General features: G+C 31.7%; 1 protein-coding gene and 1 long non-coding RNA gene across 2 annotated transcripts; both read left to right on the top strand.

Annotated features, from left to right (window-relative positions):
* The first annotated feature begins 237 nt into the window (after window positions 1–237).
* LOC140050067 (uncharacterized) lies at window positions 238–4492 on the top strand. The gene is made up of 4 exons (XR_011845361.1): window positions 238–297; window positions 2173–2295; window positions 2915–3017; window positions 4076–4492. It is a non-coding gene; the product is annotated as an uncharacterized lncRNA (long non-coding RNA).
* Window positions 4493–4533: 41 nt separating this feature from the next.
* On the top strand, window positions 4534–20746 carry LOC140049444 (uncharacterized). Its single transcript, XM_072094326.1, has 18 exons — window positions 4534–4694; window positions 5404–5501; window positions 6244–6356; window positions 7020–7136; window positions 7523–7553; window positions 8608–8642; window positions 9433–9457; window positions 9824–9996; window positions 10747–10836; window positions 11147–11326; window positions 12257–12499; window positions 12725–12919; window positions 13404–13586; window positions 14706–15017; window positions 15717–15794; window positions 16057–16258; window positions 16973–17002; window positions 19564–20746. The coding sequence occupies exons 4-18, from the start codon at window positions 7032–7034 to the stop codon at window positions 19839–19841; spliced, it is 2160 nt and encodes a 719-aa protein (XP_071950427.1). The 5' UTR covers window positions 4534–4694; window positions 5404–5501; window positions 6244–6356; window positions 7020–7031; the 3' UTR covers window positions 19842–20746.
* The last annotated feature ends 5756 nt before the right edge of the window (window positions 20747–26502 follow it).

Here is a 26502-nt window from a genome sequence, read left to right as displayed (position 1 = left end):
ATATTCAGTTTAATTATGTATATCTCCACTATTCCCGGTAATCGTTAGCAAAGCTAGACAAGATTAGGCATATAACATATAAGAATACAACTGTGCTTATTATGGTAATTATCTGCGAATCGCGTGTAAATCGCAGTATTGCATCTTCTACCAGCAACCTGTAATATTTTGTATGAAGTATTATAAACTTGTTTTCAGGACGGGAATACACCTCTTATGTGTGCTGCAGATATGGGTCACGTGCGTACATGTACGTATCTCATCAAAGTTGGAGCAGACGTAAATCATTTAAACGACGTAAGTCATTTACACAATACGGTAATATTTAGTGTCATATGTGTTTTACAAACCACTTCGTTTAATTTTGCTTCAATGGTGGTCACATACTAAATTTAAACATGGTATCGTTATGCAAATGTGCGGGATGGTAGTCCATATATGGTATGTGATCATATTAATGGTCTCATTTCTGTTTCAAGGCAGTACTTACTGACAACAATGTATTTTTTTTTTACTATTTTGCCCTTCATTTTGGATAATCACCCCAACCCACCCCAAAATGTGCGTTTACCTGTAACCTTTCTGTTCATACACATTTAAGGACCTAAGAAAACATTGTATCATTAGTGTTCTTTCCGGGTGGCACCTAGCTAAAGCCGATCTAATAAACTATAAAATCTAAATATTGCATGTACGAAGTGAGAATGCATCTTACTGAGGTTTATTGTAACGAATGCAACAGAAGCTTGAAAAGATGTTTCTTTAAGTTTAAGACAAAAAATAAGTTGTAAAGCTCAGTGTCTAAATACAAGCCTAATCTCTGCGTGTTTCAGAACATAACAAATGCAATAATAATGATACTGTATCACTCGATACATGTAGGCCTACGCTATCATATCATGAACAGCTGCATGCAGTATCGCTTTTTTTAACAGCAAACTTCATCGTACTGTATGAAAAACGGCTGAAGACATCGATTATAATGCAATATTATTTCTAAGGAACCTTTACCGTAAGAACGCATGTAACGATGTTGGACTATGTTTGTAATCGTTGTAAAATCAAATAAATAGTAAGTTGTATTGCTGTTGGTAAAGCAATTTGAATTCGCGTTAAACATTGTTACGATTGCGCTTACGTCTCTTGCGAAAGTTGACTTCAAGTCAACTTTCGTAAGAGACGTAAGAAACGTGACGCAAGAGCGTTCATTCAAGCGTAAGATAAAAAATTCCGGTTTCCTGTAAAATCGGAAGAAAACGTCGTAACGCAACAATTGTAGGTCATCGGTTTCCTGTAAAATCGTTTGTCCTTACCATTTTTCTTACGTTGCATCGATTTTATAAATTTTCGATCGTAATAGGTTTCCTGTAAAATCCGCATTTCTTACGACAAATCGACGTAGTCGCAACAAAAGTGATGTTCTTACGTCGACAGGAAACCAGGCTTAAGATAAAAAATCCCGGTTTCCTGTAAAATCGGAAAGTAAACGTTGTAACGCAACAATTGTTAGGTCATCGGTTTCCTGTAAAATCGTTTGTCGTTACCATTTTTCTTAGGTTGCGTCGATTTTATAAATTTTCGATCGTAATCGGTTTCCTGTAAAATCCGCATTTCTTACGACAAATCGACGTAGTCGCAACAAAAGTGATGCTCTTACGTCGACAGGAAACCAGGCTTTACATAGTATGCGATACAGCGCCTACCATACCGGTACATAAGAAAACAGCGTGACAATTTATAACAAGGTACATAAACCAGACGTGGTTCACCCCAATCGCTATGTTAGTACAAGAGTAGCACGCGTCTTCTCAATAGGTACTCTACAACAGGCAAATGAGCCATGTGTTGATTGCAATCTGATAGTGAATTTAAAAAACCGAAGGCCTACAGTTGTATGAACAGAAAGGGGTACATTGAGTAGACAGGTAATGGTGTTTATCACATTAATCATGTAAACATTATGAATATAAATATCTAAAGAAAGATCTATCTACACTTTTTTAATAATTCCTGCTAAAAACGTACTGCGTTCACAGCAGGAGGAAATCGACAACAACACATATTTGACGTCATGGTGTGTTATTAATGTGACAAAGATACAAGTTACTTATTTTAATCATTAATATAGATCAAACTTATATTTTATACAAAATATAATATATTATTTACTAGAACAAACGCACACTTCTGCATTTATGTGTAACACAAGATCTCACGTACAGCGAACACATAGCCATCATTGTGTATCTAATGAAGGAATGTTCTGGTAAATCTTACGTTTCAAAAGAAGATAAGGTTGGTTTAATGTCAAATCAAATAACGTTACGTAATAGTAAAATGACAATTTGTTTTTGTTAAATTGTGTATACAGTTTTTGTTATATGGAGGCCTAATGTAATAATTAATCCAAATAAATTACGAATATAAAAATAATAACAATAGGCCCTAATTTACAATATTAAAAATTGTCATAATAATTTGTATAATCGATTGAAAATTATTTTTTATTTTTTAATTTTTTAATTTTTTTTTCAATTTATTTTATTTTATTCAATCGAAACCAACAGCGATAATTACGCCACTAACAGTTTTGATACAAACAAAGCCAGGACTGTTTTTTTTAAAGCACATTCCCAGATGGTCTCCCATCCAAGCTCTAACCAGGCCCAACGTTGCTTAACTTCGGTGATCTGACGAGAACCGGTGTTTCAACGTGGTAAAGCCGTATCATATATTTATATAAGATGTAACAAAACGTGGCGACATTTATTACAGGACGTGATCTTCTGTTTTTTAGAATACATTAGAATCAGTATCAGTATGACTCGATTCCTATTTTGATTAATAATGTAAAAAAAATAGTTTAAAAAAAATAAAATGAATTCTTTTACATAACATATTCATTTTTACACAGTATGGCAAATCTGTAATAGATTTGTACAATGAAAATGCGTGTAAGAAATATGACAACGAATTAAGGACAGGTCAAAAAGCCGAGATAATTGACATATTGAAAGGTGAGTTTATAACAAAGTAGGCTAACAGGTAGGCTGTAAACATGTGTAAATCAGCTGACAACTAATCTTGAAACAATGTAGGTATGTCCAGCTTAAATATAACACAAACTTAAATGGAAAACCACTTATTATCTAAAATAGGTTTAGTTTGTAATGTTTCACATTGTCTTGTTTTTACTTGTTTATTTTTTTAAGTAAAATAAATAACAATATAAGTAAATTCTCAGCCAATGATTGTTGTTCTTTAAAATCACATTATATTCTTTTACATTTTATTAATAGAATTGGAATTATTTAAGAAATAAAGTTTTAGATATTTAAAAAAAAAATAACAATGTAAATAAATTCTCAACCAATGCTTATTATTAATACAAGTTTCTTGACTCGATACTCACATTATATTCTTTAACATTATTAATAGAATCAAATTAAATCAATAAAGTTTGAGATATTTTTAATTATTGTTTTAATAATAACAATAACAAAACAGGCCTATACACATATAATATGACAGATAGATAATCAAAACTATGACAATAATACAAATAACTTGCACATTCTACAAAAACATTTTTTTTATTCCGTAATAAAAAAAAACAAAAAAACTGTGCAATATGAAAAAATATAATATCAAAATCAAACAATAAAAACACCTTTCAACCATGAACAGGACCGTGATCTTTAATCTATGTTTGTATTTCTTATATCTAACTACCTACTGTGTATTTTATACTGTGGGCTTTGAGTTTAAGAAAATAATTATAAATAATATTTTTTATCACATTTAGGCTTATAGCCCGCTTTACAGGAAACAAATCAATATGAAAAAAATATAAAAATCAGCCATTTTAAACAAAACCATTTTTAGTGGACATTTTGTTGGAGATGGGCGATGCCTCTATGATGTCACACGGAATAACTGGTTCCAACGCTGCACTTAAAGCCCATGTTACACCAGTATGTTGTGAGTGAGGTCTGAGGTTTTTACACTATCTCTTACAATTTCGCATTTTGCTTCATGTACTTTTATTTACACATATATTCTAACTTTGTTTTAGGTGGACCATTGCCCGACATAGATATTGAAACGCCAGGTATGAATAATTGTTCCATACAATAGAATTTTAAGGAAGAATATTGTTATTTGAATTAGTGTTTTTCATTTCTTTTTTTCACTATTTCATACGCTTATATGCGTATAATGTATTTGGTCTTTAAATAAAAACTACTGTATTGCTTTTATAAATTCTAATGATTAATCGTATTTCATCAAATCACATTATTACGTTAATTGTTTTACCATGTAATGCAATCATTAGGCTACAAACACATTACAACTTCGAAGACGATTGATTTGAGTGTAAATCATCTATGCTACTTCTTATAAATCCGAATCAATATACATTATAATAATGAGACATCTTTGAATGAGTTTAATGTAATGTATTTACTCAAAAACATTAATACTCATTTTAACTGTTCATTGTATTAAATTACATAATAATTAACTGATCTAGATATTCCATATGTGATTACTGCGCGTGGTAAGCTTGTAGAGAAGACTTACATTGAAGCATTAACAGAGGGTAAAATTGAAGTGAATCTTGGAATTCTTAAAGTAATTGGACAGGAAGGTGTGGGTAAAACCTGTTTAGTAAATGCTTGTCTTGGAAAGGAGTAAGTAGATAGTTAAGCATAATAGCACAAACATAATAGTAATAGTTTTCATAAGCTTACATATAATATAAAAAAAATAAATATTCTGTTTATAAGCACAGTGTTTATTATTTATGTTATATTTTAAAAATACAATAATATTTACCAACAATTAGTATTATTGTATTTATAATAAATTTCCATATTTTAATTTGGAGTACTTGTCAATACTAAATAGTATGCCCGCTTTGTTGTTACGTCTAGTAAGTATAGTAAGTAGACGATTTCAGAAAAGTATATTTACATTAAATTAAAACCAAAATCAATGCACACAACATGCACTCCAGAATATAATGTATGTCAACAATTCATAAAGTAAAATGTATACTAAATTAATATTATGTTTTTTTCATATGTGACAAAATCAAATAATTACTGTGCACAATAAACTTCATAATATGAGTATATGTAGGCATATATATAAATGTAATTCTTGGCGTTCAATGTCACTTATATAATATGTTGTTGATGTCTCACTATAGACTGGGAGAGACAAACGAATCTAAAGATATCAATAAATTAATTTCTCGTTTCTTATATCATTAGGGAACACAAACATAGCTCTAAAAGAAAGCATGTGTTTTTTTTTATTCTGTGCGTTTAATTCATATTATTTTGGTTCAATATTGTTTTTGTGTATATATAGTTTTTTTAAATTATTAAATTTCAGATTTAACGTCAATCATGAAATAACAGACGGAGTGGCTGTTATTAAAACTATAGAAACAAACGCAGAATTAAACAAATGGGACGAGAATGACGAAAGTGGTAAAAATAAATAACAACGTTTTCACCATCGTTTCATTCATCATAATAGACCATTCATCACAAAATGAACAAGTATTGTATTGAAATAGATTGGATTGGAAATCAATTCATTTTTTCTGAATTATATATTTACTGTTCACAGTATTCAATTTACTTGAATAAATAATACCATTCTGTCCTATATTAAAGCAATTTCGTTTACCATAAGTCCCCTTAACACGTTTTTATACGAATAACCAAGTTAATAAATGCACGTACTTGTCGCAGAAATTGCGATGGTGTTTATCATATGTCGATAAAACAATATCGTTTTGAATCAGGAATTGTATACTATTTATCGACCACACTTCTAAGAATGTGTCTGTTTGTATCCGTTCTTCTTATTGACAAACCGTCAGAATAATCATCAGATAATAATCAGATAATAATTTTACAAAATTATGTTACCAATCACATTACTCAATTCATGGGTTGCACAGCCATAATTTCAATACATAGCTCTGATGTGTAAATAATCTGGTGCCCACTTTGACGTGCATCGAAGTTCTGCTTAGATTTATTAAATCAATTATGCTCTTCTTGAAATAATTTTCCTTTATAGTTAGCTTGTAAACTGAGCATATTGGGCTATACTATAACATTGGCCCTTAATGCTAAAAAATCGTTCAATTCAGCTCAGGCCTAATACAGAAACCGAAGGCTTCTTCACTCTATTATAGACAATACATTTACTGATTTATAGATAACCCAAACTCATTGTATCGAAAACTTGCTGAAGAAAATATCAACAAAAGAATAGAAGGTAAAGAAGATGTTGAAGTAGAAGAGCTGGCGTCTCCCGCCTCGTGTGAAAACGTACGTACAATAATAGAAATAATGATATTTTTACTTATTAATTACAAGCCATCAAACAAGCATCACATTATACTTTGGCCTACATCAATGTACTGTAAACCCACCTCACATGACCCTTTCTTTAAATTGATAATACGGTCTTAAAAAATTGAATTTACTTTCTATTGAAGCACTGAGCAATGTAATGCAATCATATCAAACACATACCGGATAAAGACAATATTATAAAACTAGTACATGTGTTAAGCATGTTATACATTGGACTATAGGTTATGTTATGGCATTAAGTTTAAGTCAAGTCAAGTATCATTTATTGTCATTTGTTTTAAGAAAAAAACATAGAGAATCTGTTTGCTCTTTTGGTGGAGCACAATATCCAACGGACACAACACGAACTCAAAACAAAAACATTACAAAAAGTGTCTACATGATGTTTAATGCTCTAATAGCTCCTGGAAAGGAACTATTTTTAAATGGTGCCTTATTGGCCTTAATAGAACGAAATCGCCGACCGCTCCGCATCAACTGGAACATACTAGAGGCCGGATGAAATTGATCATCTTTGATAGCCACTGATTTTTCAATTCATTAGTTACGCATAGTAATAAAAGAATAATACAAACTTAATAAAATACAATATTCTTTTTCAACTGCACCACATAGATCAAAACAACAATGAACGAGCCACATCAAGAGGAGGTGGTGCATCCGAAGTCTAAAGAAACATTTTGGTTCGCGAGAAAAGTACGTGGTATGATACGAAAAGTTTCCTCTCAAAAGGTAAATATATTTTAAACCGTTTTGCTTCAATTTAACATTGTCTGAATATGTTTTCTCTTTTTTAGCTCTATATTTATATAATATTCACAACCTTACAAAATAATGTATAATGATTATTGAATCATAACAGTGTAAGAAGATGATCACATTAATATTGTACAATGTTTAGTTAAATACACACTCTTTACATATTATATAAAACGACGTTATATTGTATGCGCATACATAATAAAGTTAGACCTGATTCTATTTAAGATTAAAGTAATCTAGTTTTATGACGTAGTCACATGATTTTAGAAACAATGCACAATATATATAAATTAGGTAAAATAATAATACTATTCACATTAACCTGCTTATTAATAATTGTAATTTATTTCTTTTAGACCGTTACTAAAACAACGACTTCCAACAGTGGTAAATTATTTTATTATATTTTGTACACAAGGTTTAATCTTTGCTTTTACTTAATAACCTAGTAGACTATTTATTTCTAAATTCATCACATAGATATATTAGGTCATCAAAGGTGAGTGAATAAATTCCTTTGGACTCTTATTAATAATAATTATTTAACAATGGTAAGCCTAAACGTTGTTTAGGCTTAGGCTTAGGTTTACGTGTCAAGTTTTACATTTTAAATGGAGATGCCGGAAGAAAAGATGTTTTTTTTTGTGCTAACCATTGTATGTTCATCTAGTTGGGCTAATACACCCAAACTAAGAAGCCTGATTTCCATCGTCTTTGTTGTTTTTTTTCCTTTAAAAAAAATAAGATAAGAGACAAAGTGACGTCACAAATTTTTAATTTTTATCTAACAAAGTGTTATTTCTCAGCGGATTCTCGCACGCTACTCTGTCTAGCTAGACACATAACATAACGTATGTTTATAGTGTAGAGGAAGTATAGAGGGAGAAGGGGTAGTAGTCATGGATACGAGTGTATTTCTTTCACTCTCTGTAAATCGGAAAAATGATTTTATTATGATTTAAGAATAATTGTTTTCATGCACACAAGACCTAAATATTGATAATTTATAATGTTATAATAAATGGATATAGGTAATCATAGACATGTTTATTTGTAGTTTTCTGTCAAAACAATGTTATTTTTTAAGAGGGTAAGACAAAGGAATTGAAATAAATGCTTCTTACGACAGTTTAAATAAAATAGACATCATGTAGGCTACGTTTTATTTGTGCTCTTGTGTATGCTTTACTAGCTTTTAGCGTATTACACTACTTATTACTTATTATTACAATATTTATTATAACAATTGTATATGAAATTAGTCAAAATCATAAGTTGTTTTATATTGTATAGTGTGTCATATTGCAATTACAATATGGCCCACTTAATGTAAAATTCCGAAAACAAAACAGATATCTGAAAAGGAAAAAATACCAAGCAAATGTGGGCATTCAAATTAATTACTTCCTTACTGAAATAAACATGCTTTTTTTTTCAAAAGGTGCTAAAGGTGGAACATCAACAGAAACTAAAGATGTAAGTATTATAATTTATAATCGATTGCCAAAATAATATTAAATAAAACCAAATTTGCAATCGACAAATTAAATGTGATTCTCAAGATAAATCTTTAATTACTAGAATTTATGAATGAATTTTAAGATATGAATATTTATTTTTATTGTCATCAACATGTATACTTATGTAGTATCTTAATGTTCATGTTGTGTATGTATTAAAGGATTTGTACCAATGGTGTGTTAGCATCTGTACAACATTTTAATTGCTCATAAATGCCAATGTCTCCTAAATAACAGCCAAATACAATGATCAATAGTTCCCAATGGTAATTAGTATAGTTATCAATGTAAATTGGTTGTACCATTCAGTTATCAAATCATTATACATTGGTATTTCCTTTCTGCTTTTAAATTGAAATAGGTAATATTGTTTATAGATGTTATTACTCACATTTGTTAATTCTGATCTACTAAAATTCCGGGATATCTTTTAAAGTTAGGGCCTAAATAGAATGTTATTAACTATTCAACTTAAAAGGTATTTTCTATCCAACTAAATGTGGGATAAATGATCAAATCGCTCGAAATAAACCCGAAATGTTTTGGAAATGTAGATATAGTTTTGAAGTGTTGATGTACGCGTACATGCATATATCATTACAGCACACACCATGAACGTTTAATTCAAAAAAGAGAAAAATGAGCCTGAAAAAAAAATTTATTATAAACCCGTAATACATTTTATAAGTGACAGTAACTGATTTGAATGGAATAAATAATGATATTTGCCAATCTTTTTGTTTTAGGTTAGCCAAAAATCAACTAAAGAAGGTTTGTTGTGTTTGATATGCAGTTTATTTTTATTTTTTTATTTCAAAAATATGGGTGGTCCATCCAGCCGAAGCTGATCATTAGGGACCCTCACAAAAATACAAAAGACAGTGCGTAAACTATTATAAAACATCTTATTGAGTGAATAAGAAAATCAATACATTATCAACGACTTTAATGTTAACGATGATGATAATGAATCGAAATGCTGATTGCATGATGGTAAATGTCAAGGAAGATTACAGATAAGTGTGTTATTGTAATCGTTGATATATGATGATTGATGATAATCACGATGATGACGACGAATTTGATGATAATGACTGTTTTTTTTATTTACATTTAAAAAAAATTAAATTAAACTAGTGTTGAATGTGACCAAAGACGTTACTGAAGATGCATCATTTGAAGTACGTGGCCAGTTTGATGACGATATCATTCAGGGTATTTTTGAAAAACAAGCAGAAACGACTCCATTGCAACACTCCTTCAAAATATGGGATCATGGAGGACAGATCATCTACCATAGAATACAGAGTGTAAGCGCACATGTTTATGTTCAATAGAGAAATCATCGGTGTAATACATACGATAATAATTGTGAGATAAATAATTGAGAGACCTCATCTAATTTTTATTATCTATGAATGTTATAATTGCGTTATGCCTAAAACTGTAATATCTGCTTTCCTTGGTCTATTCGTAATCCATCAATATCTAGAACACTCAATCATTAACGATGATCAAATTAGAAAAGAAATCAACTAGGCCTAGAGAAATATGCCTAATTACCGTAATAAAATAAACGCACTGCTTTGAATAAGCAGACGAACCTACCCCTCCTCCCCAAAAAAAACATTTGGAATAAACTCCCCTCAAATAAATTGCCACTATACTTATATACGTTCAACGTTATGTTAAAACATAGTTCTAGATGTAGTAGAATTCATTGATAATTTATCAAGGATTTTGATATTTTTTATTGTATTTCATAATATAAATTCATCAAGACACTAAGAAACATTATTTTAACAAATAACCAATAAATATCCAGTAAACATTTAAAATGTATATTTTAAAATATCTCATTAAAGAATTCCAATAACAAAGATTAGGCTATGGTAGCCGCCCCCCGAAAATAGACCGAAACAAGCTGTCGAAACGTCCGTGGACCAGACTGCTTTTTACCCGAGTCATTATTAAACATTTCGAGAACCATCGTCTACACTTACTAGATGACCCTCTAGTCATAGTAAATAGCTGTATAAATAATTGTTTTTTTTATTTAGATCTTTATGACACTAGGAGCAGTGTATCTAGTTGTATTTGACATGAGTAAAAACCTCTATGATCCTGCAATTGTCCTAGATTCAAATGGAGTAAGTATGTTTTTTTAAGTCATTTGTACAATTGTTGAGTAGATTGAACAAGTCACGAGGAATCCTAACTGTTGATGAAGATCATTTATTTAAAAAAAAAAAAAAATCACTATGCTTATATTGTACCGTAGCGCGGAAAGAATTATTATTATTATTATCATTTTTGTTTTAAATTATTATTTTTATAATGACCTTCAAAAGTTTAATTGTGAAAACAATTGTTGAAGTGTATGTTTGGCTTTGTATAAACTGAAATGAAAATTTCACACACAACTAATTTATATATAATATATTTTGTTTTATGTTTTAGCACGAACGTGTACACCATTTGACCAATCTCCAATTCATATTATCGTCGATCCTCTCAGTTTATTCTCATAGCCGTAACGTTATTGAGAATATAAAGGAGAAAGTTCATTTACCTGTTATTCTTATTGTGGGTACGCACAAAGGAAAGCTTGGAGACACGGAAGAGGAACGAAATGACATGGTACAAGTCATATTTTACGCAATTCTAGAAACGTTACTTTAGTTTTGAATGATTGAGTGCGCTGCTTGCACAGCATTTATTGTCAAATATATAAAACATTTAAAATGTATTATTTGTACACAGACAAACCTCGTAAAATTATTTTAAAAAAACCTCAAAAAACACGATAATGAAAAAACACATTAAAAGATTAAAAAAAGCATACAGGCAAAAGAGAAATTCCAATAACAACAAATTGTCATGATGCCTACAATGAGACACAGTTTATAGTTAGACTAATCTTATCTAGATGTTTTGCTATTATATGGAGTTGACTTTCTATATCTACCAGTTCGAGTGTAAAGAGATCTAATACGGACTAATGATGGGAGAAATTCGTATTCTAAAAATAAGGGATGAGACGGTTTGTGGGAGTATACGCTATACCTTTAAGGATCGCAACTACATATTTAGACTTGAAGTCGCATAGGTTTAGGCCTAATTTTGCTATTTTATTATATTTTTTACCAAATTATTGTTTAATGGTCATCAAATTTAAATCGTTTGATGACCTAATAGTGAAATCATATATAAACAATGTTTACTCACTTCAGTCACGTTTATTATTACATTTTATATATTGTAATTATCATCCTAATACATTCAATTGACCGCGTTAATTTTCATTTTTTTTAAATAAAATATTCTGACATAATCGGTACGGTATGTTATCCTAACTTACATCAATCAATTGTACATTTGAAAATTTAGACAGTTGTAAAATTTAAATTTTGTCGCCAATGTTAACGTTTTATACAAGGAAGACAAAATGAAAATGGTAAACATTTTGCATAACATGTTTAATAATGTGCTTATATCCTGTGTCTTATATTGATAGTAGGCTAATTGCATCTTCACAATTTAGTTTAGTTGTTGTTTTTTTTAATTCAGTCAAAGAAGTTGTTAAAGAAGATTGACGAGACTCTCATAGGGAAACCGTACCAAAAGCATGTACATGGAATGTTTGCTGTTGAAAACAGTGAAGCAACTACTGATAAGAGCTTTGATGATCTTAAAAAAGAAATTAATAAGCTTATGAACCATTTAAAAAAGGTTATTCCGTTGAAGTGGATGCGCTTTCGATGTGAAATATATAATCTACGGGTGGCAAAATTGATATGTACTTTAGAAGAGGTAAATTAAAAAGAAATATCCATTATTGTACCATTTTTATTTTAAAATGGTACATTTTTTGTAATACAACGGTTTTGATTTGTTAAAATTCTTTTAAAATGTACATTATAAATATTTATTTATAGTAAAAAGAAAAAGCAACAGTAAAACTGTTCGTATTACACATTGCTGATACGATGTAAGAAAAGAAAATTAGATTTTTGTATTTCGATGTAAACTTTTCAGGTTAAAGTTCTGGCAAGAAAAAGCGGAATTCTTGAGGAAAATCAACAGTCGGCCCTTCTTAACTTCCTGTATGATCTTGGTGACATCATCTACCTGCCTGATAATGAATCATTAAAAGACGAAGTGGTGGTAGATCCTATGGGATTGGTTAAAGTTATCACCGCGTTTGTCACTGTGATTCCACCTGACTTTCCAGTAAGTTACCTCATAGTACGGGCTGACATTTTCCTTTAAAAAGGATAATGTGAACAACTTAGTTTTATTATCATTTGTCTCAATGTTTACTTTCTCGCTTTCTGTAAAGTCTTAAGATGTATGTTTCGTTTTTTGGCTTAATAAACTTTCATTTAGATTATCAAATTCTGTTTTATATTATTTCTACATCTCTTTTAAATATCATATGAAATTTGAGCATCATAGCTCGTAGTTGGTTGTTACTTCTTTCTCTACAACGTCTCAAACCTGCGACGGTTTCATTTATTTATCAACTTACCATTTACAAGATAATTTACACTGATGTGCCTCCTTTCCAAAGAATATATTATTGATATGTTTTGCTGATGATCCAATTATCCATCAAAAAGAAAACGTATGAGGCCTAATACTTTTCACCATAGAATGTATTGTGCCTTATACAGAAACACAAAAATCATAATATTTATTTTGTATTCTATTTTAGACAGGTATGTATCGTGAAGCCTTTTGGAACCTTAACAAAGGCATACTGGATGAAACGTTGTTACACAAATTATGGGAGGAGCAAGGTATTAACATGGAGAAGTTCCAGTACCTCGTAGAGTTAATGATCCGATTTGGCTTCATTTGTAGGAAGATAACCTCTACTAGTCAAGTCACGGCAACGGTATGGGTTTTTTGTACTTGACTCGAGCATACTTGGTTAGGTGGGTTGACAATGACAGAAATAGGTCCCTGTCTTCTATATATGAATTTACATAAGGGCAAAATGTGGTCAATCGCGCGTTACTTCTAGAATGTTTACCCGATGGTATATAAAGTTGGTTTGTACTCTCGGTACTGATTTTAACCACCTGATGTAACCCTGTTTGGTAATTATGTTGAGTTAAATAATTAGTTATTTACAATTAAACCGAATTTAGCTTCAACTATTTGCTCCGACCTTGGTACACACAGTCTAATGGATGTCCATCTTGAAAAATACCAGTTTTTTACGCTGACATTCGAGAACCATCTGCGGGCACGACCTAGATGGTACGCGAGCGAAGCGATCATACCAAACATTTGTATATTGATATTAGGCCTATAATATAACCCCGTTGATAATGCTTCCTGGTTTATGTTTGTGTTGCGAGCTGATTCGGTCAAAATAAGAAAATTACTGGTTTAGTGCACTACATATACTCATAGTACATTTATTATTGTGTGTACGATTTCAATTAAATGGCGTCTTATATTTTTTTTAAAGATGTATTGTCCCTTGAAACACAACAAAATGGAAAAAAAATATTCTAAATTTAAATTGGCCACATTAAAGTAATATTAAAGTTATTCAATTTTACGTAATTAACAGGTAAATTAATGTGATTACATTTCGTTTGGAAAATCGTCACGAGCGAAAGTAAACAAAGATTTCAAACCATGAGTATGCATTATGCATGATGCTAATTAGGATTGTTTACAACTCATTGCGGTTGAGAAGGTGTTTTCACACAGATCGCGAAGAAGTTTTTTTTTATTATGCATACAGAGTAGCCAAACAAGCGCGTTGCATTATGAGATATGTTTTGATCGAAAACTTTGACTGGAAGTCAAAGTTATTTTTTGAACAAAAAAAAGGTATGTATTTCGGTTAAATTATGTTTTTTCCGACTAGTTTTTGGTGAAAGTTAATAACTATTATGATACTTCAAAATGACCCACTTTTTTCGAAATATTAAAAACATTTTTTTTTTAATTAGTCAAAGGGACAATAGATCTTTAACAATTTCAATTAATATTTCAGGAACCAGAAGGTGTCAAGCAATCGTTTTTTGTGCCACTGCGACTTGCTTTTGATACTCCATTCAGTGAATCGAGATCTCTACCTGATGACAACCAATCTATCAGTATCTATTACGACCTTTGTGGATATCTGCCTGACGTAGTGTTTCCATATTTAGTTATTGAGTTCATTAACAAATATCAGAAGAAAACCGGAGATGATCCAGCATTAACGCATGATTTGGCCGAACTCTACTTAGACCAATTTCATCACGTGATCTTGTCTCTTGACAAATTCGTAACTAAGAAGAATGAGCGAAAGTTCCTGTTAAAGGTATGATATATTATTTTCAGTAATCTACTACTTTTCATATTTCTTTTAGTAGAGTCAATGTTTTAAAAAATGGTTTTATTAGTAGATTAAGTCAAACTTATAATTCTTTTACTTTAAGAAACCCTGAGTTAGATATCTTTAGTAATAATTTCCGTAAGTTTTCGTAACATTGTTAGTAGTTTAGTTTAATGTTTGTTATTGTATATGTTCGTGTTTGTCTGTGTTCTCTCTTGTAAGTGGTGAACCATGAGCTCACTGTTGGTTGGGAAATAAATAAATAAATAATTCAAGTAATATCCATTTTTTAAATCCTATTGTATAGCAACTTTTTAGCACCACCATTACCGGCGCGGGTGGAACACTTTTTCCAAATTTACAGGCATCAGAGAAACTTCAAATGTTATTACTGTAATTATATTGTACTATCAAAGGTGAACAAAAACAATGTAAAACGCAAAAAATAACTTTATGTTGCAGCAATTGCCGGTACCGATTATTGATTTAAAACGCTTTAGTACTGTATGCCTTATATACAAAAGAAACATAAACATCATTCCTTTAATAATTTTTGCCACAATCACATTTAGCTTACACAACTTTGGACAAGATAAAGTATAGGCCTATATTATGACAGAACATTCGTTCATAACGTTTGCTATGCACATACCAATATACTGCATGCTTCTTTAAAAATATTAGGTAACTATTACGCGTAGAAAGGCAATTATGGAACCAATAAACACAGTATGTGAACTCACTCCCGAAGCATGTAAAGAGGTATGTATTTATATATATATTATAATATTAAAATTTACCTATTGTAGGCTTTTTTTTGTAAGTACTCGACAAGTAAACACATTTTGCCAACGTTAATAATTTATGCAGGTCAATTAAGGTGGCTCTATATTTATTTCCGTTTAATATTGTATTTTTGAGGTTTATTTAAAAAAAAAATAACAATTAATTTTGTACAACTTTTGCTATTGATAGACATCCTAATTTAAAAAAAACATTAAACTGCAATTCTTGTTTTTGAAAGGTGTTGTCAACGATTGAGATGTCATTTGGACATTCCAGAGACGGTGGTAGGAGGGGGATTACCTTCCACAGATGCATTCCCTGTGTTTGTAGCGAGACATCCGAAAAGAAGCATATGCAAATTCTTGGAGATTTCCAGGATGACATGTTGCCATGCAACATAAAAGGCATGGATGTGACACGTTACAAGCGACTCTTTGGCGGTAAGTTTAAGGATAGACTATACTACAGTAAAAAATAGAGAACAAATAACCTAGAACTGGTTCATAGATTATAGTGTTATATATAGGAAAATATGTTTTATTACTATAGGCTGACATACTGTGGATACTACCCAAAAGTTAACATTTCAATAGATTATGCTTATATATAAGTTATAATTTAACAATTAAATAACTTTAAATAATATATTTCAATCAAAGACTAATTACGAGTGTTTTTTATATCCATGCCTAAATTGTTTTACTAGTGTACAATCTGAGATTCTTTTTTAAATCAAAATGAAACGATGCAATTTTTTTTTAATTTTTAAAAAAATGTTTTGAATATTGTGTTTATTTTGTTTATTTTGTTGTTTATACAATAATAATCAAAAGTTCAGTAAACTTGCGAAATATGATTTTAAAAGTACACTTTATAGTTAGGTATGGTATCATATCAGATACTTCTCACTTATGTTATTTGGTCACTATCTTTTATTTTATTAGCTGCTCGTTTCAATGTAGAAACAAGCACAATTCGACCTACAGTAGGTAGTTTGTTGTCACTGTACCTAAAAACTGATCTAGCAACAATGTTATGTAAACGTTTTGTAAAGTAAGCTAATAATAATTCAATTGTAAGGCTTACCATTTTTTTATATGAGCAATTAGTTTTTGAGATGTTTACTAATACGTAGTCCTACGTTTTGTACATAGATACACCGAGTGATGGTCCTCAGGCTACAGGTTAGTTGGTTCAAATTTTTGCATCAAGTGCGAATTGTTCTTACAGATAGGTGCACACAATGCAAACATTTCGTTAAAATCCCCGTACAATATACGTGCTCTCCTATAACTGTTGATCAGTATTTGAGGCTGATTAATGGAAATATAATGAGGATTATGCATTATAATTCTGTCGCTCTGTTTAGACGCCACATAAGATAAAAAATGAAAAGCTAATTACTGGCCCTGCGTCATATATCATCACAATGGTAATGTATCTAGATTTCTCAAGTATCATATGAATGTTTGGTATTACAATATCACATGTGTGACACATGTATCTCATAGTATCATACAGTATACCATAGACTTGCCCCAAGTCTGTATTATCTTTTTTTTTAATTTATTTGTTTTTATTTCGACCGCGATTTTTGTCTGAAAATACAGACTTGTGAAACACGTATAGAATTCGATTTGCAGACCGCAAACATCCGATAAGAATGACGTAGTTTATCATACCGTATTTGGCTATATGGGGCGGGCGGTATGTAAATATGGATTTCGAATCAACCAATGATCATTTTGTTTCAAAATGAAAAAGATCGAGTACGTACAGTGCTGAATGTACGATCGAGACTGTTGAAATATAAAATCGTAATGCCAAGTTGTTTTGTTTATTAATTGTTTAGTCCTTGGCCTAGACCTCTTTCGTAGGTCCTACTCAATTCGCACGTATGACCTGCCAAATAAAACGCCAATAAAGTAGGCCTACATACCACCACCGGCGGCACACAACAACAGGGGGTTTCGATCCAAGTCGGCCCTAAACCGTCTCGGCCAAAGTCAAGTCGGCCCCAAGTCAAGTCGGCCTCAAGTCAACTCGGCCTCAAGTCAACTCGGCCTCACGTCAACTCGGCCAAAAAATAATCGGTCAACTCGGCCCCGTTAAAGTATGGAACGCAAAAAGTGCAAATGAAGGGGATTGATAAAATAATATTTCTTCACAATTTTTTAACTATGAATAATTCTGACTTTTAATGAATATTATTATTTAGACAATAATATATTTAGCAAAAAAAATAAGAATGATTTCACCAACTTTCCTTTATTTACGTTTAATAAAATTTCGTAGCTGAGCCTCCCTGCGCGTTTGCCAGCTTTTTCGATATCTACAACTGCTACGTGTTTTCGCTGACCGGGGGATTCCCCTTTTTAAAAAACGCAAATCATGCACAAAAACGATGTACGATCATTTTTTCTACGGCCAAATGGTGGAACGTAGGCCTCCGTCTTCGATTTCCTAAAATACGGTACCTGCACGTGTTTTTTGTAACACGCGGGTACTTCTATTCATATCGGCAATGAGTTCATTTTTTTATATATTATATTTTTTATTTCTTCATTTTTTTTAAAACGTGGATAGTAAGAATCGTAATAATATTAAGCACTTTTTGCGTTCCATACTTTATTGTGGCCGAGTTGACGTGAGGCCGAGTTGACTTGAGGCCGAGTTGACTTGGGGCCGACATGACGTGGGGCCGACTTGACTTTGGCCGAGACGGTTTGGGGCCGACTTGACCTGCACCCCGACAGGGCTACACCACCACACAGAACAGGACAGGGTCTGGGTGGGAATTAAATCAAAATTATCTCCGCGTAATAAATGATCCATTCAATGTTTGATTTGCGGAGAAGCTAGCCTATCATATCACGAGTTTTCATGTTCTTGGGAAAAATCTCATCAAATGTTTACCAGACTACTAGTACTAGGCATATAAAATTATGTCTAGCCTTCAGAAACTTTCATAAATGTACCCAAGTACACGTTGTCTAAACGTAACATAGCGCATGCGCATCATCTTAGTTGTTGAGTCTTTGAAATTCTGAAATATGAATATTAAAACGGTGTACGAGTGAGTAGCCAATCGCATGCAGCTGAAACTAGTCAACCGGATAATCGTATGCACCAAGAATTCTTGGTGTCAAACCACGTGACTTGTGCGTGTTTCCCCAGACGGAGTATCCAAAATCAAGTAGTATACGTATGAAACGCCATATGTGCCAAAATATTTATCTTTTTACTAATATTAAGACAAAACTCCGTCTGGAACCCAGACTAAGTATACCATAACATAACACTTAACCTAACCTTATACGACACGTCAGGCTCCACATAAGGTGACATGAGATACAAATGAGATACTGTATTACAAACATATTCCTATGATACTTTGCAAATATTGAAGTATGTGTAGATACAACACTGATAATCGTAAAATATTACTTTAGGTAATATAGATGTGCCTACAGTATGTCCGATATGATGTATACAGTTAAACAAACGTGCATTATAAAATCTCATCTGTATACGTCAAGCAGGAATGCCTCCGTCAGGTGAAGTAAAAAGAAATACAAAACAAAACTTAATAACATTATAAATGTGTATACAGGCCAAATACAACAATTACTACTAAATGTCTAGCAAGCTACCTTATCTGATTTATAATCTATCAGAGACGATGTTTTTTTTAGTGGATGATTTATTTAATTTATATATATTTAATTTATATATATATTTTTAGATGCAGGCTTGACGAGCAGAGAATTAACGGGTGGAGAATTAGTGGATCTAACCAACAACCTGTGCGGTGAATGGGAAGAACTAGGATTACGTCTTGGCTTCACGAAAGCCAATCTTTATACATTTAAACAAGACAATCCTAATAACATACAAGGAGCAATGCAAAGCATGTTGGAGGTTTGGCAGAGTCACGAGAAGTCCAAGCGTTCACAGCTTATAGAAGCTCTAAGGCATACAGGCAGAACAGACCTAGCTGATCAATTTGAAACTGAACCCTAACTTCCTTGTGGGAATCACCACTGGTCGGTATACAGGAGCGTGGCTGGAACGTGCGTGGGTTCACCAGGCAGCAACATAGTCAGGTAGATCGTCGCATTCGTCAAATACGCCACCAGCATCATTAAGAACATCACCACTGTCAATAATTCTCAGGTACATTACCAAAGTTATTGTATACATCATACTCGCCGTATACCAGTCGACAATGTACTTGCACGATTCATTCAGAATCGGCTGGGATTCTCATCATCACATCAATATAATAATACAACCTTTTTCACAATTGTACATGTAACAAAGTCTGTATTCGGTTATAAACCTTTAGACTCTCTTTTATTTGTGTATATTGAAAATACAGTTATGTAAACTACAGATTATTGAATTTATAATTACTTATGTATCCTGAGAAGACAAGCTTACAGGCTTATGTTACAATAATATTATTATATAGACGAATAGTTATAACTTGGAACTTTTAACACTGCACTACAGGCTGTTTAATGAGGAGTAACTCAATCGCCAGGTGATTGGTCAAGTCAATCCGTTTACATTAATACATATATTTTATTATACGTATATTTTGTCAACAATAGAACGAAATCAATAGAATTAAATTAAATTCTTAACATTTTGTAGTTAAGATTTGTTTATGTTTTTCAACAGGACCATAATATTGGTAACCAGAAGTAAGAAAGATTAAAGATTAAAAATTAAATAAACAATAATAAATAACTTGTATAGAATAAATATATATAATAAATAACGAGCCTACACGTGGTGTTATATGATGTATTCAAATAAGTTTTAAAAGCTTTTCATGTTGAGTTAATAGCGTGCATTATAAAATCTTAAGTCTTAAGTATTTTGAAAGAAAAGAAATTGTTGGCTGTACTTTTTTTAGTTTCTTTTTTTGTGGGATTCACTCTAACCTTTTTTTTCAGTACATCATAATCTTTATTAGTATCTATATATAAATTTACGTAAGGGCAAAATTCGGTAAATCGCGCGTTACTTCTAGAATGTTTACTCGATGGTATATAAAGTTGGTTCGTACTTTCGGTACTTTAACCCCTGATGTAACCCTGTTTACTATTTAAATTGAGTTAGATAATTAGTTATTGACGATTAAAACGAATTTAGGTTCAACGATTTTCCCCAAATAGGGGTGTTTTCCAATCGTGGTATACACTGTCTAATGGATGTCCGTCTTGAAAAATACCCGCCACAAAAATGCGAAGAGGCTTCGCATTTTCCTATCTCCTCCTACGATAATTGTTTTTAATAGCTGAAAACTGGTTGAACAGCTAGAGTACAGCATCATAATTTTGAAAATTTTCTTTAAAAATACTATTTTGATAGATTTAATATACGATTATACAAATGTATTGATTTGCGATGAATGGAACATCCCAATTTCTCAGTCTGCCAGAGTTTGGTTTAACACAAGTAGGTAGATTTATGAGCCCTTGGTTTAATACATACGGTAGGTAAATATATGGGCCCTTTGAGAATAAACTTTAGCAATACTGTAAATACCTATTAACTATTTTTGATCCTCATTTGAATCGAACATTTCTTACTGTGAATGTTCGTACTGTTAGGTGTAATATAAAAATATATACAAATAAACGTTATTACTGAGATTGTGGATAGGCTCTACTGTTAGATATATAAACACATTATTATATACACATAAACTTTATACTGACAGTTCCTTCTCAACGTTTGTATTAATTAATAATTACCAACAATATAAACGTCGTAGTGGTGTATCGTGACATGTACTTTAATATTTCAATCGATTATGACAGTGACAGTTTTAACAAAGTATTAAATCGCAAATGTTTTACTGTAGTTAGAGGTATATTATTTATATAGGCGTATAAAACATGAAAAAAATATTTCGTTACTGAGTGGATAAAGAATATATTAAAAAATTGTTCCTATTTGTACACTATCAGCTTTTCCATCCCTCAACCCTAATGTTACATACAAAACACAAATTGGGTTTCTTTAAATGAGTCCAAATCAAAAATGTGGACTCATTTTGTGATAAGTTTCTCCTTCGGAAGTAATTCCCAGGGTGCTAATTTTAGTTGACTACATAAATCATCGTGTCTATTTATTCGTTTCTGTAAACGACAATTATAGTATTATAGTCCTGCGGAACGTACATTTGAAATCGCCAGTTTTGTTACGCTGAAATTATTGTGTATTCAAGTATGCAAGCGAAGCGAGCGTACCATCTAGTTAGTATAATTATCACTGTTGCAAATTATAAGAAAAAAACAAATTTATATTTTGTTTTGTTTCTTTTGATATTTTGATGTTATGGCTTTTTTTTGTTAATAAAAATTGTCCCATTTATTTTTAAGATTATTTTACAATTCAACAGATCATCCATACATTAAAATAAAAATATACGATATGTACATCAATAACCATTATGCAGTGTATTATTAAATCGTTAACAAGGCAATAATTTATGGAACGCCTCCTCTGCCTTCAGTTCACAATGGTCATGTAGTACACATCAATCGTCATGCAGTACACACCAATGGTCATGCAGTACACACCAATGGTCATGCAGTACACACCAATCGTCGTTCACATTTATCATGCAGTACACACCAATGGTCATGCAGTACACACCAATCATCATGTAGTACACACCAATCGTCATGCAGTACACACCAATCGTCATGCAGTACACACCAAACATCATGCAGTACACACCAATCGTCATGCAGTACACACCAAACATCATGCAGTACACACCAATGGTCATGCAGTACACACCAATTGTCATGCAGTACACACCAATCGTCATGCAGTACACACCAATCGTCATGCAGTGAAATATTGCGTAATTTATACCGCCACCTATCGACAAAATCGAATATCACGTGACGTTTATTAGACGGCTGTAAAACTAGGCCATCGACTCTAAGATTTCTTTTATGTTTGACATACTGTACTTATTTAAACCGCTACACATCTCTGTGAATGCTCTGTTTTTTATATATACAATAATTTATTATGCGAGACACAGGCGCGGCTAGGAGGCCATTGCAATTATTGAATTCCATAAAAGAAGTTTAAATAGTCTTAGTTTTACAGCCGTCTAATAAACCTCATAGTAGAGAGGCCAAATACACAAAAGTCCTCTATAAAAAGTTTGGGGGGCATTTTTTGTTAATAGCAGGCAACCATGTTGAATGTATCCTTTGTGGGGTGACAAAAACGATAGGGGTGGATGCCATCTTCAGTTTTGGGTTTTAAGGTCAGTTTATGTGGTCAAGAGGTCAAACAAGGTCAAAATATAGGATTTTTTTTTATTCACGGAAAATCATTTACATCATCAGATCTATCCAAAAAGGTATATCTGAAGATCAATAATAATTATGAGATAAACATTTAATTTTACACATAAAAACATAGGAAATTAAATATAAAAGTGTCATTTTCTCAAAATGTTGTTTTCACATATTTCTGTAAAGTACACACAGTTTTTAATAGGCTTTTCCCAGTCTGTTGTAAATTTGTCTTTTTCATGTTGTCCACCAGTCATCGTTTTAATTTTTTGTCAGAAAAAATAGGTCAAGCGTTATATGTATGAAACGCCATATGTGCCAAAAGATTGGTCTTTTACTATAATATTATTAATATTACCTATAATAATGTAATACAGTAATATTTAGAAATTTGATTTTATAAAAATTATTAAAACTACCTATAATAATGTAATAATATTTAGAAATTTGTTTTTAGAAAAATTTTAAAACAGAGTTATATGACCTAATGTCGAGATGTTTTTGTTTGGGTCAGAGACCCCCTATAATGTAATTATTTAAACATTTTTTTTGTTGTCCACCAGTCATCGTTTTGATTTTTGTCGGAAAAAATAGGTCAAGCGTTATATGTATGAAACGCCATATGTGCCAAAAGATTGGTCTTTTACTATAATATTATTAATATTACCTATAATAATGTAATACAGTAATATACCATCTAGGTCGTGCCCACAGATGGTTCTCGAATACATAATAATTTCAGCGTTAAAAAACTGGCAATTTCAAATGTACGTACAATAATACATGTCGTTTACAGAAACGAATAAATAGACACTGATTTATGTACTCAACTAAAATTAGCACCCTGGGAATTACTTCCGAAAGAGAAACTTGTCACAAAATGAGACCAATTGTTGGTTTTCAATTGTTTCTTAGAGCCAATTCATACTTAAGTTGGTTTCTACCCTACCCACCAAAGTTGTTTTGCGTTTAGGGCATATGATGCACCGTTGGCCTATCAGGCTCTACTATGGCTTTACAACGCTACTCATGCCAGTGAGGGAAGGGTGATGATATGGGTGGTTTAACTGCAATAATAAAGATGTGTACATAATAAATACACGGCGACTGAAAACGCTAGCACCAGCTCATTATCCGTTTAAAAAAAATTATATCCAACCTCTGCAGCACAAATGGATCGAATTTCTGTAATGAGTATACAGTACTTTCTTTTACGACGCCTGAGGGAATAGACACTTGTGGAACGACACAGAGATTGGAATGTTCCATTCATCGCAAATCAATACATTTGTATATTAAACGTATATTAAATCTATCAAAATAGTATTTTTTAAAGAAAATCGGCCTGTCTTCAACATCATGATATTGTACTCGAGCTGTTCAACCGGTTTTCAGCTATTAAAAACAATTATCTTAGGAGGAGATAGGAAAATGCGAAGCCTCCTCGAATTTTTGTGGCGGGTATTTTTCAAGATTGACATCCATTAGACAGTGTATACCACGATCGGAAAACACCCTATTTGGGGCAAATCGTTGAACCTAAATTCGTTTTAATCGTCAATAACTAATTATCTAACTTAATTTAATTAGTAAACAGGGTTACATCAGGTGGTTAAAATCAGTACCGAAAGTACGAACCAACTTTATATACCATCGAGTAAAAATTCTAAAAGTAAGGCGCGATTTACCGAATTTTGCCCTTACGTAAATTTATATATAGATTACCTATAATAATGTAATAATATTTAGAAATTTGTTATTAGAAAAATTTTAAAACATATATATATGACCTAATGTCGAGATGTTTTTGTTTGGGTCAGAGACCCCCTATAATGTAATTATTTAAACATTTTTTTCATTAATTCAATGATACAAGTTTTTATTGAAATCTCGAAAGAGAAACCTGGGTATCGAGTCTTTGTTTTCAAAAACCCTAACTATTTGACGTTATCAAGGTTGGAAGGAGTGGTAATTGGGGACTTCTTCTTCTACTGTGTCCATGAGGTATGAAATCCATTTCTCCAAAAAGACATAAACGCACTTGAAGAGGTCAACGTCATGCGACAAATCAAATTCCAGCTATCCATTCTTATTCGTATGAAGATCGTTTAAAGTTTCTTGGCCTAACAACCCTGTATGACAGACGAATTCATGGTGACTTGATTGAAAATTTTCCAAAAGATTTCGAGGGTGTAGCCAAGGAAGACTTCCTTCAAATGAGATGCAATCTAAGCAGAAATACACGAGGACATCAGCTTAGACTTTTTAAACCTAAATTTTACAAAGGACTGATAGGAGATCCACTTTTTCACAATTAGTAATTATATATTTTAATAGTTTGCCAACCAAAGTCGTCATTTCTGAAACCACCAACACATTTAAAAACCGATTGAATTCGTTGTAGAAATGAGGTTAAAATGGTACTAAACAAATTTACCTATCTAAACTATCAGAACCAATATTCTAAACACTGAGTGGATGATTGATCAATTCAAAATAGAATCATTGGTATAACAAGAAACGCTGTAATTCATTGATAGGTTCTGCATGACATGGTCAGACTGATCACGAATCACACAATACACAATATTCTTTTGAACTGACAGATAAGGAAGATCTTATATTTAAAGTAACAACTTATTGAGGAAAAAAAACAGTAGAACTTCATGAGCCACTGAGAAAGCATTGCTCTAAACCTTTGCGGATTTCTATAAGGCAACTGTTTCGATAAAGTATATAAAAACTGACAGAAAATCTGCTGATTAACCATTGGAGTTTGATCATAGCCCAATTTTAATATCTTTAACAAAATATGACTTCACATATCTTGATGGATGGCGTTGAAATACCCACAGATGTTCCAGAAGAAAACTTACAGTAAAAACTTAAGAGCCATTGTCTGTAAGAATCAAAGAAATATCAAAAAAAGTGGCAGACTCAAAAAAATGGATTTCTTTCAAATTTTGCACATGGCTATATATGTGTTGAGAGAAATCAAATATGAAGTATTTTTTATTTCACAAGTATTTTTCCATGGCAACGGCCAAATTTATGTTTTTGACAAATTTTGTCCTTTTTTAAGGTTTTTTAAAATGGATATTGGCACTACTTTGATGAACGATATTTTTGTGTTGTTCATTTAATTATAAAAAATAATTAGTGTATGCATAATAACAATGCATTGTGTACCTGTTTCAAAATGTTTTATTTTTTTTTATTTCATACTTTGGGAGATACCATTTATTTAAAAAGGGGTGTTTTTCACTTTTTTTAAATTGTTCAATGCAACTAAACTTTACTTCACCATAACGCCCAAAGTGGTGTATTTTTTTAGCTGATTTATTACA

Source organism: Antedon mediterranea, chromosome 5, assembly GCF_964355755.1.
Source record: "Antedon mediterranea chromosome 5, ecAntMedi1.1, whole genome shotgun sequence".
NCBI lineage: Eukaryota > Metazoa > Echinodermata > Crinoidea > Comatulida > Antedonidae > Antedon > Antedon mediterranea.
Note: the sequence above shows the minus strand (reverse complement) of the source record. Positions and strands in the feature narration are given on the sequence as shown.